Source organism: Anopheles cruzii, chromosome 3, assembly GCF_943734635.1.
Source record: "Anopheles cruzii chromosome 3, idAnoCruzAS_RS32_06, whole genome shotgun sequence".
In the NCBI taxonomy this organism is placed as follows: domain Eukaryota; kingdom Metazoa; phylum Arthropoda; class Insecta; order Diptera; family Culicidae; genus Anopheles; species Anopheles cruzii.
In genome coordinates, this window is record NC_069145.1 from 29,462,641 (window position 1) to 29,476,375 (window position 13,735).

At 50.1% G+C, this 13,735-nt stretch overlaps 2 protein-coding genes across 3 annotated transcripts; one reads left to right on the forward strand and one right to left on the reverse strand.

The window, feature by feature from the left end:
- Positions 1-320: 320 nt before the first annotated feature.
- Positions 321-8,883, reverse strand: LOC128272115 (fatty-acid amide hydrolase 2-B). The gene is made up of 3 exons (XM_053009853.1): positions 8,628-8,883; positions 923-2,396; positions 321-854 (listed from the first exon to the last, which is right to left on the reverse strand). The coding sequence occupies exons 1-3, from the start codon at positions 8,741-8,743 to the stop codon at positions 756-758; spliced, it is 1,689 nt and encodes a 562-aa protein (XP_052865813.1). The 5' UTR covers positions 8,744-8,883; the 3' UTR covers positions 321-755.
- A 901-nt stretch (positions 8,884-9,784) lies between these two features.
- LOC128272796 (proteasome subunit beta type-3) lies at positions 9,785-10,562 on the forward strand. 2 transcript variants are annotated; one of them, XM_053010674.1, is made up of 2 exons: positions 9,785-9,837; positions 9,904-10,562. In XM_053010674.1, the coding sequence occupies exon 2, from the start codon at positions 9,945-9,947 to the stop codon at positions 10,560-10,562; it is 618 nt and encodes a 205-aa protein (XP_052866634.1). In that variant the 5' UTR covers positions 9,785-9,837; positions 9,904-9,944. The 2 variants fall into 2 exon arrangements, with proteins under 2 accessions (XP_052866634.1, XP_052866636.1); XM_053010676.1 differs by having other exon boundaries at positions 9,788-9,833.
- Positions 10,563-13,735: the final 3,173 nt, after the last annotated feature.

The following is a 13,735-nucleotide window of genomic DNA, read 5'->3' on the forward strand; positions in this document are numbered from 1 at the left end:
CATTTTCACACAGTCACAGTTTTGTAAGCATTTGGTGTCATATAACTTCCGTGTTTTAAACTATTTTTCTACCTATTGTTACGATCCATTGCTTTATAACTCTAAAAGAATAGAGAGGTCCGTGGTTGGCTCATTCTCCCTGAGCCTAGCGTTCCACTTAGAGTTACTAGCGAATCGGAACAGTCATCAGCCATCAGTGAACGCAACCAATCAGTTGGCCGATTTTTCAGCGAACAAAGCCTTACGGTCTAGCAGCTTTAGAACTAACCCTTACCGGAATTCGGCAGTAAAACGAGCCAAAACAGCGTATGATAGGTTCATGTAATTTATTAAACTCTATTCCAGTGGGGACTATGATGTATCTGTAATGTTTAACATTGTATCCCTTCTACCGTACAGTCTCAGATTAACTACAGTTACGAACTTATTAACGATATATACGTAATACACGGCCAGTTTCACCGCTCAGTGAGCCCAGTGCGAGCTGTCTTGTGACGGCCGTCGGAGATCCTATGCGTCTCATACCATCCGGAAACGAAGGCTGACGAAGGAAGGACACATAACTCGACTGAAAAAGTGCACCTCATTGCAATCGGAGGGTTGTCCAACAAAACAAAAAAACAAAACGCAACGATAATGTGTACACGTAACGTAAGGTCAACATGTCTAACAGCAACCTAGTCCTAAGCTCGAAAGGATCACAATCTGACGGGCTGTCCCCGGCGCGGGCCGGGTTGTGTGTGTTGCGCTTCACTTCACTCGACCGATGGCGGTGGAACCCAGCCACCGAACCGTCGTTCCAGCTCTTTGGCCACCGCGAAGATGAGATGATCCTGGCCCGGGGCGGCAACGACCTGCAGTGGACAATGCAATGTTAATGTTCCTGTTGTTGTTGCTGGGCGTAAAAAGCAGTCCCCATTACCTGCACACCGATCGGTAGCTTGTCGCGATCGAGTCCCACCATGCAGGAGGCGGCCGGCAGTCCGACGGTGTTAAACACCATCATGTACGTCGTGTCGACCAGCTTGTGGAAGATGCGGTAGTGCCGGTGGGCCGTGTTCGGGAAGCCGGGATAGATAAACACGCCGTCGGTGCCGAGCAGGTCGATAAAGTCCCGGCGCAGCTTCTCCGTCTGGGCGTCGAGAAAGTCGAGCCGCGACTGCGGAATGTAGTGGTTGATGATGTGCTGCATCGGCCCAATCATGACCGACGGTAGGTCGGACTTGGAGCGCCCGAGCAGATACTTGAGCACCTCGCGCTTAATCGTGGTCGCCGGCTTCCCGTTCGCTTGCGGGCTGTAGATCGTTTCGATGTTCTTCATGCGCAGCATTTTGCAGATCGAAATGTCCAGCGTCCAACGGAGCCGCTTCAGGTTGACGCGCTGCGCGTTCAGGTGGGCGGCCACGTCGCGGATGGCGCGCACAATGTCGGGATCGAGCGGACGGGTCAGCCCCGACGGTCCATCGTTTTCCATGTAGTAACACTTGATCGCGGCCAGCGGCACGTGTTTGTCCAGCGTGACGGGTGTCCCTTCCGGGTCGCACATGGCTCCGAGCAGCAGCGGCAGGTCCTCGGCGTACCGGCACATGGCGCCGGGCGTGAAGAAGCTTCCCCAGTTCTCGTCATCACACGACGGATGGTGACCGAACGGTGAGACGACGTACGGGGACGGTTTGTGACCGAACACGCCGTTGAATAGGGCCGGCAGTCGAGACGAACCGGCAATATCGGTGGTGACGCCGAGTAGCGAACCGGCCGCAGCAATCAGGGCCGCCTCGCCTCCGGACGATCCGCCGGCCGTGCGCTGCAGGTTGTAGGGGTTCCGCGTCAGGCCGGTGCAACTGTTGTACGTTTCCCAGCACAGACAGAGTTCGGGTGTGTTGCTCACGAGCAGCACGATTCCGCCGGCGCGTTTGATTTGCCGCACGACCGGCGCATCGCTCAGGGCGACCTTCCGGTCACGCAGTATCCGACCCGCCGTGTTGCTCATGCCCTCCACGGCCAGACTTTCCTTGATCGACACCGGCAACCCGAGCAGCGGTTTGTCGCGGGCCAACTCTTCCGGCGTCCCCAACGATCCCTCGGCCAGCTGGCGGTCGGTGGTGCGGGCTTCCTCCAGGGCGGCCTCGAAGCGATCCTCGACGATCGCATTTAGCAGCGGATTCACCTGGCGGCAGCGTGAAACGTACGCCTGGACCACCTGTTCGCTCTTCACGCGTCCGGAGCGGATGCGGTCGGCGAGCTCGGTGGCGGTCAGCAGCAGGAGCGGATCCTCGATGGGCGGCAGTTTGCGGCGTGCTATGCGGCCGCTGACGCACTGCGAGTAGGGCACCACGAACCAGCTAAAGACGCACATCGCTGCCCGAAGCAGCCGTCGTATAGCGTAACTCATGGCGCTGTTGCGGGGGAGAGGGAATTCAAAAGAACGGACACGTGCGTTAATAGACATGCTTCATTAGAGGGCCTCGAGGGCCGTGAGAGGATCGTACGTTTTATAAAACACGATCGAAAGCCTTTACAGATTATTTAGCCGATAAGCCGTCTCGCCATAATAGCCCCCATAATAAAGTAGTACACTTTTTAGCGGTCTGGAGTGCTGCGATCGGAATTTTATGGTGCATTCCAAACAGCGAAAGGCTTGAGGACCCCCTTCGCCGAAAGGCTCCGGAACGTGCGAATATCCGCGCGCCCTCTCTGAAGTGGCGCGCACTCAAGGCCGACGGAGGCCAAGGGATTCAAGAGACCCTCGAAAAGCTCCGTTTCCGTTACTTAAACCCGGGGGGTTTCTCGAGTGGGAAACGTGGCATGCTGAGTTTTGCGCCGTTAGGAGTTAGGATAATCACGGGGATTCCGGTTTTAGCCTCGAAAGGCCTCGGTGCTTTGAAAATAATTTCCCATCGGTTCTAAATTAAGAGCGAAAACATATTTTTAGTACACCCAAGAGGTGATGAGGAGGCCATGTGAAAGGGGCAATTGTTTTCGTCCATAACTGACACGTCGCGTGGAGGGTGCAATAAAGCCCAACACTCCGAACGATCGCTTGCGATTGATCACAGTGACCTTGACACCACCACCGCGTTATAGGAAACTTCCGTTCGGTCCGAAGGATATTGCCTAAGCCCCTGTGACCTTTGGTTGCGCACAAAACAGCACCTTGTAATTAGTTTGTCCACTTAGCACCCGCCGCACGAGGCGTCGTTTAATCCCCCGAAGCGTATTGTTTGTTGAAACTTAACCAACCGTAAGCTCGATTGAACTACGCCGATCGTTGGGACTGTAGCCCTCTATTCATTGCCACCACTGTGCGACTTCCCCAAACACAGCACAGCGAAGGCAGCAAGCGCAGTAGGCTAATATTTGCGAATGTGTTCTAAACTCCGCAGCCTCTTAGCCCCAGATTGTCACAATTGTCGCTCCGTCTATTTGCATAGCTAACTGTGAAATGGGTCGATCGGGAACAAACACAACGCACCGTCTTCCAACGCAGGCCACGGAAACCAGTTCTCGCCCTCAGATCGCCTCAGATCGCCTCAGATCGCGTCTTCAGGTTCAGCAGGGGCGGATGTGCCACGAATCGTTAGCGATATTAGGTCACACACATGCTGTGGTTTGGTTCATTGACCACAGAAAAGCGCGCACACACACACACACAGCTTAGATGGGTCAGGATGCCAACGAGATAGTCCTTCACGGCTATCGCTTTGTCCCCCGTCACTGGCGAACTGCGAAACACGACGAGTAGAGAACACACCGTACCGGGGTCCGGAATGATAACGTATTGTGCCTATAAATTTTTGGAGGTCCCTCACCTTTTCTTTGCGGAGGATGCGTGGCGAACGGTTTCGTACCTCTGGTCAGACTGATCCGGCCCGCTGGCGTGGAAGCGTCTCTCGCTCGTTGTCCACGTTCGGGTTCGGTCCGCTAGGCACGACCCGCGCTCGGGGTCTACACACACGATCGTTGCCTTGCCGGTGATCATCGCTGCCGGATGGCCTTGTACCGGGTACCGAGGCAGAAGCCCGGAGGGCCCGCAAACATTTGGGGGTCCGACCCTAATAAAACGCCTGAAGCCTGAAGATGAGGCCACGTGCGATAAAAAGGAACTTCTTGAAGGTTTCCCACCAACAGGTTTCCCTCTGGAATTTATGGTACTTGTTTTAGTGTCTAGTTCGTGTCCGACTCGTGGACCGGTTGTTAGGAATTTTTTGGAGCCATCGTTCGCGAACCGAAAGTATCTCATTAGTACGCGTGTGTGTGTACAGTGTCCATAGTGCGACCGAAAAAAGGGCCTGGCAGGCGATGTTGGAGCATCCCCAGCGGGTGGCGGATCTGAAATGGATCTGTGTTCCGTAACAGATGCCTAGGGGTAGGTAAAACGAGCCAGGCTGTAATTACACGACCCATGGTACGTGGCCGGGTGGCTGAACAATAGAAGCTAAGCCGAACGATTGTTATCACACTTCGGTTCCGCTGTGCGATCGGATTTCGTGGCGCTGCTGTAATGTATTTGCGTACCCAGCGATGCTGCGTTCAAAGTGCTCCTTAATGGCTACAAAGTGGACTGTTTGGTAAGAGAGTGTACACACCACCGGGTTCCAAAGAGTCGGGCCGTGGCCGCCACGGTGACGCATAATGCAAAAAAGAAATGTAAACATACATCCACTCAGTGGTTCCGCATGTTTTAAACCTGTTTCGTTGATCCATTCCATTATCTTCTAACTTTGTAGGTTCGTGTTCGAATTCGTGACGATTTGACCGTTGTGGTCCGCAGACACCCGCGAGTACCGGAGAAGAACTCAAACTGGATTTTGGGGCCCACATCTCTCGCCGGAAGATGCTCAAGTCGGATCAGGTTCGCTACCGTAGGCGGAAAGTGCTGAGGAATCATGATTCATGAAGTTCACTGAAGATTATGATATTGACCAAAACTCAATAGACTTCAGTGGACCGGACACGTATCAATAATGACGAACGACTGTCCAGTTCACAAGCTCTAATTAAGTGATCGAGAGATTCGGCGTCTGGCACCTTAGAGATATTTTGGCCTGTATTCCAGAGTTTATTTTACTGGACAAACATTTTCTTTTGGGGAGCATGATCCGAAACCAATCAATCCGAAGCACTCAAAACATTCAAACCTCATGTAACAAAAATGCAAAACTTGACATTAGTGTTGCTAACATGCCAGTTGTCTCGCTTGCCAAAATAACGCTAATGGCATGAGATAAAGAAGCACGGCTTCGGCACAGCTGTTGCGATAAATGAAACGTCAAGTCAGTGTGCTGGGTGCTATTTGGACACTACGAAAAGGATCAGGATTTTCGCTGCCGTGGCCACGAATTAACATGCTATTAGAGGGCCACTTTCGGCACAGCAGAACATGGCATAATGAATAACGCGATCGCGGGGAACTAGTGGATTTTAAGATCACCGGGATCGGGTGATCGATTAGGTGTCGGTTTCGAACATTAGAGAACTTTCATTTCTAACCATTCACAGCCGCCACTAATGAACGTGCCCATTAGCAGAACAGAAAAGATCAACCACAAGGACCACCTTTAGAGATCCGTGGGGACGCTTTTCGGAAAGAAGCGAATATTTTAAATGAATTAACCACCGGGTAGCGTGGTAAAGTATTAGGGTCAGCAAACTACCCCGTTAATTGTTTTCCAAACCACGGGAACCGGTGTTGAAATCCGTTTATTACGTCACACACACCTCGTTCGGGCTTCCTCTTGACGCCGAAAGTACGGACCCTTCATTCATTCAGCCCGGGCCGGGGGCAGCCAGTGGTCAACCGTGGCCCCAACGTTCTCCGACCGGTTGATTTATAATCTTTCGCCTGGGTCACGGTATTCGGGGAACGGTTTCATACTATCCGTGACGGGTATCGACCCAATCCAGGCCGCAAAAGGGTAGCCGAAAAAAGGAATAGAAAAAGAAACGCTGACAACGTCCTTCACACGCAACCACCGTACTCGCCTGCGCCCTCTCCGGGTGGGAGCAGGTTTCCGTGGGACATTTCGCTTCCCAACCTTCGAGTTGAGCTTGGTGAGTTATGTGACGTTAATGATAAGGGCTGTGGCCTCGAGTCCTGGAGGAATCTCTACGATCAGCTGCGGGCATCGATCAACGGAAAGCTCCCGTGACATTGTGGCCCGCAATTACCGAAGGCATAGTCAAGGGGCGCGAAACAGTAATTTGCGTCAAACGTGTTAAGCACCAGAGTTGTTCGTAGGGCTCGGCACGCCCCGCTGGTTTCTAGTTCTCTGGGCCGAGGTGTCACCTTCGCCACTTCGCGGGTTTAAAGTGGAGATGCAATAGACAAATACAAAAAAAACGCATTCCCCGAACGATAAGATCGTTAGAGTTCCGTGCATTCCGTGCGCAACGCTGACCAAGGACAGGCAATAATGTAAGCACATATTGAAAAGTTCCTGTGATACGGTTTTTCATTCAACACTAAACATGCTGTAGGTGGCAAGACCTACAGCGAGGCCGATTTTACTGGGCATGGTATCATAACAAGGCTTCCACCCACTGGACCCCGGACTGGTTTTATTGGCTTGTTGTGTGCTGCTTGCTGCCGGTACAATCGAACAATGACTGGAGACGGAAACCGGCACCAGGGCACTGATTATCTTTATCTCAGATTTCGTTGCCTCGTGCCGATAAATCTGTACCGGGCGGGCGTTAACGTGACCCACGCGAAGCGGCCGGCGCGGAAGAAATAGTTCACGCAATCGGCTCGTATTTGGAATCTAAAAGGTGCGTGTTGGGCAGGTTTCGCATGGCACATGGCAGGGAATTGGGACCCTCGGACTTTGTCCCGGTTTTAAGCGCACCGACCGGTTCGAACGCTGTTCAGCGTTGACCTCTGTTGCCTCACCTTGTCATCTCTCTCTCTGGTGTCCAGTCCAGTGTATTGCAAAAGGCACCACTCGGTGGGCGGTGCGCTCGGATCGAACATCTCTCATAAATATTCATCCGTTTTTTTTCTGGCCAAACAGGCGAACAAGATAGTTAAAATCCAAATAAACAGAACTAGCGACATTTAAAAGAAACGGGAACATGTTGAGTCTCCAGTTGGCGAAGAAATCCCATTCAAACCACTGACCCGGTAGACGAGATGGATCGCTTAATTTGTTTGGTCTGCAAACTGTCCTGACCTTCATTACCGGGCGGTCTTGGAAACGCTGGATCAGAACGAACGACTGTTGTGTTCTGTTGTGGGTCTTTAAAGCGCCCAACACTTTCGTCGGTGCATCATCCTCCGTTCAGGTGTTCAGGAAAAATGCAATTGCAGGTTCGAGCTCGCTATTTGCTAACGCTTCGAGAGGGTTGTTTATCTTCCGCAGGGGGAAGAACAAGTCCGCTACGGAAATGCAGCAAACCGGCCTGCATATGTGGACTCATAGAAGGAAGTCTTATAAAGGTGATAGGTGATACGGACGGACCGGTGACGAGTGTAGTGCCGTGTTGATGCATTATGCATTTGTGCCCACGGTTCCGGTGTGCAGTGTAATAAATCTATGGCCCGGTCTGTAATGCATACGGGTACGGTTCGTTCCGCGGAGAATAACTGCACTTCGAAACACTCCTTTCCTGTGCAAAATCTGAGTATTAGAGACATAGCTCTTCCAGTGGACAATCGAAGCATACTCGATGATTATTGTTCAACGTTTTGTTTGTGGTGATTAAAAAACCACAAGATCAAATTGTGGACCCCTCCTGATTGCTGGACGGGGCACGAGGGGCACAAGGCTGCTTGCTTGCTAAAGGATCGATAATTTGGCTACAAACTGGAAACTCTGCCCCTCTGTCTCTCTCTGTTCTCTGTCTCGCTCTCACTCCACCTTGGGGTCGCTTGTGTGTACTACTTTTGCACTAATTGCACTTTTTCCACGAAGCGTACACACACAAACACAGGTCGTGCAGCAGATACATCAACAATCAGCACCACAACACACAGCACAGTAGGCCAATCGGTTGTAGCTTTTTCGAACCCCGCAAAATCGATTGGGGAAACCAGCATTTCGGGAGCACCACCACAACACTTGGATTGACAGATTCGGTTCGATTGCCGCCGTGCTCAGGGTTAGCCAAAGGGTGAATGTCTCGTTTTTCGGGGGTGGCAGTTTTGAACCGTGAACCCCTGCTTATTGAGGGTTCGGTTTTTCTGTTACCTGCGGACGCGCGTGCAGATTGCGAAACAATTTCACTGCGACTACTGCGACTTTCACTCCATAAAAAAAGAGCGTGTGCTGTGCGTATGGTGGCGCAATGGGACGTGGATCACCCCCAGCCAGTGGTAGAGTGGGGCTTAAAGGGCCCGACCGTATCCCCCACCTGCTGGGGGTGCGGGCTGTTTCTTTACACCCGCGGTCCGCAATCTTTGGAGGAAGGATTCCACACCGGCTTCGTTTCATGCCAATCGTCGTGGCCTGCTTCGGCTTCATCATACATTTGCCTACGTCTAGTGGAATGCACAGGTTGAAAACGTGCACAGGCCCTCTGTGTAGTGGACCATTAATAACATTAGGGCTTGGCTGGGTCTAAAATTGAACTTGAAAATTGACACAAACAAACACACACACACAGCTTATCGGCAGTCCCACAGAACTTACTGGTTGCATTCTCGGACCACCTTCCGGTAACACTTGGAGTAGATGAGGCGCAGGAATTCCACCAGCGCTTTCAGTGGCGAACTCATCGTAGTAACCGTTTCTGAGTGCACTTTCATCAGCACGTCGACGTTCGCGCACACGCGGCCACTTAATAAACGCGGTCAGTATTAGAAGCACATCTGGTTTTCTCGGTCTCGGAGCCGCTAACCGGTCGAGTAGTGGTGCTGGAATCGGATCAGGCTGGCGGGGCCAGCGACTTTTATGTCGCTCCGCGGCACTTTGTGGCCAAGGAGTGACTGGCGATACGTTCATCGCAACTGCGTTTTTGCGGCCTAGCACCTCTGGCACTATGGGGAATTTGTATGGAATATTGTGTTTTAGGAAGAATCCTATAACCTAAAATCCTCTTATAGTGTATTGTTATTATTGATCCTCGGAATCATTATTCAAAGTTTTGATACACTGTAACTGAATTTTTTAGTTTAAAAAAAGCCATCTATCGAGAAAGCAGTGTGAAACAGAACCTTATAGAAACTTTTGACAAATATTTCATATCACACCGTGACGCGCAACCGTTAGTTGTTACGCAACTTTGGGTTCGAATCCCGATATCGGCACTATGGAGAATGTTTGATAAAAATGATTTTAAAATGTAATTTTATCACTCTTTTGACTTTCACAGATAAATTCTCGGAATCTACGCAAATCAGAAAGGTATTTCGAGAAGGAATTCGGCTTGGTCATAGATAACTTGTCTATTTTAGGAAAATATTACTAAAACACTCACTTTTTAAAGTTGATTTATGACCATGTTTTCCCAAAGTGCGTGTAAACAGTGAACATATGGGCGAAAATGTTATGATGCTGTGTGCGCCTGTGTGTGTGCTCGTGAACATTCAAATCAGAGTAGCTCAAAGCCTGGTAGCTCAAACATGGGGAAAAAATAGGAAAGTAAAAATTGATTGCATTTGTTGAAAATCTTTTTTAATTCAATTCAACCAGTTTCTAGCTGCTCAAAGTATCTTTTATTTTCTTAAACCAAAGAAATGCAAAAATAATTCCATTTCACTAGGTCGTCAATCTCGAGTGTCGCTAGCTGATGGGTTCCATCGTCAGCAAACTGTCGGCTGTCAAAATTTCTGTCCTGTCATTGCCACCGCAAAACTGCAAGTAAACAGCTAACCTCTTGCGGCGCCCGAACAGTTTGTAGGTAATTGTGTTGCTTCTTTCACTGAAATACTCGATTCTTACAAAAGAAATCTGCTTCCGTTCACAGTGTTATTGGCAAAGGAATAGTTAGATAAGGCCACTCCAGCGATGTCGATTCTGGCGTACAACGGTGGTTGCGTGGTGGCGATGAAGGGCAAGAACTGTGTGGCCGTCGCGACGGATCATCGCTTTGGCGTGCAGGCACAAACGATTGCGACAGACTTCGACAAAGTGTTTGAAATCAACCCACACATGTATCTCGGGCTGGTCGGGCTGCAGACGGACATCCTGACCGTGTACCAGCGGCTACTGTTCCGGAAGAATCTGTACGAGGTGCGCGAGAACCGACAGATGACCCCGGAGCGGTTCTCGGCGATGCTCTCCAACTTTCTGTACGAGAAGCGCTTCGGACCGTACTTCATCGAGCCGGTGATCGCCGGCCTGGACCCGAAAACCTACGAACCGTTCATCTGCAACATGGACCTGATCGGGTGTCCCAACTTGCCGAACGATTTCGTTGTGGTCGGTACCTGCGCGGAACAGCTGTACGGTATGTGCGAGACGCTCTGGAAGCCGGATCTGGAGCCGAACAATCTGTTCGAGGTCATCTCGCAGTCCCTGGTGAACGCGTTCGACCGTGACGCCATCTCCGGTTGGGGTGCGACCGTGTACATCATCGAGAAGGAAAAGATCACGGTGAAGAAGCTGAAAACGCGCATGGATTAAACGCGAGGGATCCTTTTTTCCATTCATTTACTTTGTAATCCTTTCCGCGGCTCATTGGCGGTGATCGCGCAGCAGGCCGTGAAACGTTTAATAAAACACACAACAACGCGTACTAAAGGAATGTTTCTTTGTTTTCTGATTTTCAAGGAAGGCCAAAAAACTATTCTTCGAATGTTCGGATGTTTGTCCCTCTAAATGTGTCCCTTCGGCCTTCGTTTTATACTTTTACATAAAGCGGTGGTTTATTGTGATTTGGTTTCTGGGTTTCCTTAGCGCCCTGCCGTCGTTCCATTGATACGAGCGTCAGCGTCTAGCGGTGGCCGGTAGTTAGTTAGTGGCATTACATTACTCTGTGTAGCAGCTTATGTTTTCCCATCTTGATACAGTTTATTCAAGCATTACGGATAGGTTAGAGAAAGAATGTGAAACTGGACGCGTCCCTCTCACCGAGGGCTCATCACACCTCACCTTTTTACATTGTTTTCTTATGCTACGATGTACTTGATCGGTTGCTGTAGATCGGTGTGTAATGGAAAAATTAGCTAACCCAACGGTAAATGAGCGGCAAAGAGAGCGAAACTTAACGGCCTTATCGCTAGCGGAAAGAGAAACAAATCAAGCTCGTTCGGTACAGGTCGTCAAATACCCGGGGGCGCCCCAGGGGGTTCGTGGCTAAAGTCAGTCTAATCAGTCTCCACGTTGCTGTGCGGGTCCAAACCATTCCCAGTTTCCGGTTCGCGTCCGCCGTGTGTTGCTGCTGCTGGTAGTAGAAGGTGGATTTTGAATTTTGAATTTAAAAAAAGCACGAACACGAACCAAATTCGAATTAAAACGGCCAGTTTAGTTTGTTTGTGATGATTTTAATTGCCAATTGCTTTGCCAATTGCGGTCCTCTTAATTGTGTCGCCGTGCGGTGTTCTGGGTGGACTACTAGCCGGATCAACACATTCAATACGTAGTGAGGGAAGTATATTGACTAAGAGCGAATATTCGGGACTGTTCAATCGATAACTAAACATTACTATACACATCGGTCCCGATAAGCCTAATTGTCAGCGTAAGGTCCTCTCGCCCCGTCGCGTATCTTACTATCGCATTCGTTCGTTATGCTTTGATTTTACGCATTGTCCTTTTCCTTATCATACTACAATAAGTGTGTTTAAGTGTATATAATATATATATATTTGGGTCTATATGTATAAATAAGCTTTTCTCTGTAACTCTTTAGCTTACCGAGCGTTCCTTATCAATCTTTTCGGTTTAATTCTCTCCGTTTCTGGCACGAACCCTCAGCGCAGGTTCGCCAAACGAGACGTCCAATAAATAGCGTTGCAGTTTGCGCGAATCCGTTTTCCGTTATCGATAGTTTAGTGGGGGGTGGCCAAACCCAGGTTCCGGAAGCAAAAGAAACGAAGCACGAAGCAGGGAGAGCAATTCAAGCAATACACATCTGGCCCGCCAATATGCAAGTCACAGCACGGTAATCGACTGAATGTGAAGGAATATTCTGAGTTTCTCACACGAATGAGCTGTACAACCCGATCACCGTCGGTGAAGGAAAAGTGGCTTATGGTTTTTCTGGAGCGACGTCGAACACAGCGGTCGATCCTGTGTCCTGTTCTGTTTCCTGATGCCGGCTCCGCAGAGGGCGCAGAGTGTGTGGACATCGAGGTCCTGAGCATGGGCCGCCCACGGTTGTAAATGTTAGTAAAAGGGCGCATTACAAAAACACGGTCGTATATGACTAATCGATCATTGTAAATTTTAACTACACACTCGCGCCAACGCCGGCAGGCAGATTTTTGGTGTCCGACCGGCCAATGTGTCAGGTCATTTTCGTCAGACTGGAAGGAACGTTTTCGAATTTCGAGATCGCGAACATTCCCCATGTGGTGTGAGCAACTTGATCACTTGATCATTATTCGGGAGCTGTGAGCCCTGGAACCGCTGCCTTTGAAGTGAAACTGAGTTGAATGCTTTTCCGTAAAATTTTGCTACATTTTACCTTCTTCTCCTTCTCCGAAATGCTGTCCAATAGAACGATCTTGCTGCGATCTAAGCCACCATTCTGAGCTGAGCATTTATACATTTATACTGTGTTCTGGGTTGCCCACCCGGCCCAAAAAGAGGCCAGCCCCCGAAACGTGTATCGTAAAAAGGGGTTGCGTTATTTGGGTTAGCGTTCCGGCATCGGTTGGCCTCTCCGTCCCGTCTCCGTTTCCTTATGCGATAGTAATAGTTTATTGTTTCATGGTTCAGTTTCAATTACGGCCTGCACGGTAAACCTGTCTCAAGTGTCGCTAGTGACTCGGTAAAGTCCCACTACACGGTCGCCGCCATTCCGTCTGGGCGGGGGGCGCCGAAGGTTGAGTGGGAAGCAAAAATCGGTCTCATGTTTATATTGTCCTGTGGTTACAATACTACAACGCTGCCATGCCTCCGTAGCACCGTTTCGTGGCGGTTCGAATGCTGTTGCTGTTGCTGCTAATATGTTTCGTTTCCTGATCAGCGGGTTCTATGATGGATGTTGCGTTCACGATGGAGAGTATGTGGTCTGTATGGACTGTTTCACCTTCTCGATTGGCCTCTGTTCGCTGTAAATGCTATAAATCGTTCAAAATATGCATCGCCTTCCGTTGCTTGGGATGACGGAGAAAAATATACGTCCTTCTCTCTACCGCTTCACTACGCTCCATCATATGTATCCGTTTCGGGTTCGTCGTCTGGCGGGACAATTACGGTGATATGGCTGTGCTTTGGTTTGGTATGTTTGTTACTCGCGCAGAATCTTGGATATGGCTGTTGCGTAGTCGTCCGCCGCGTTCGTGGACCGTTTTCCGGGGCTTCCACTTCGGCGCTACGGCTTCGATATGCAATATTCAAACGAAAGACATCGACTTCGAACAGGCTACGGTTCGAAAGTCTGATCTCTTTCAAAGCGGCGAAACGATTAGCGGGTTAGTTGAGTAGTTGAGCAGTTCGATCCCAGAAGACTCCCTTCACCGTATGCCTTCTTTCTCCGTCCAGCCCTAGTATTGCTAGATGATTGCGCGGGATGGCGGAACATGATCTTGAACTCGAAGGACCAAGATCCTCTACAGTGGCGCTAAAGGCAAGCACGAAGATGCGAATGACATGGCGATAGCAATGTTTGCCAAAGGAACCATCGCTCC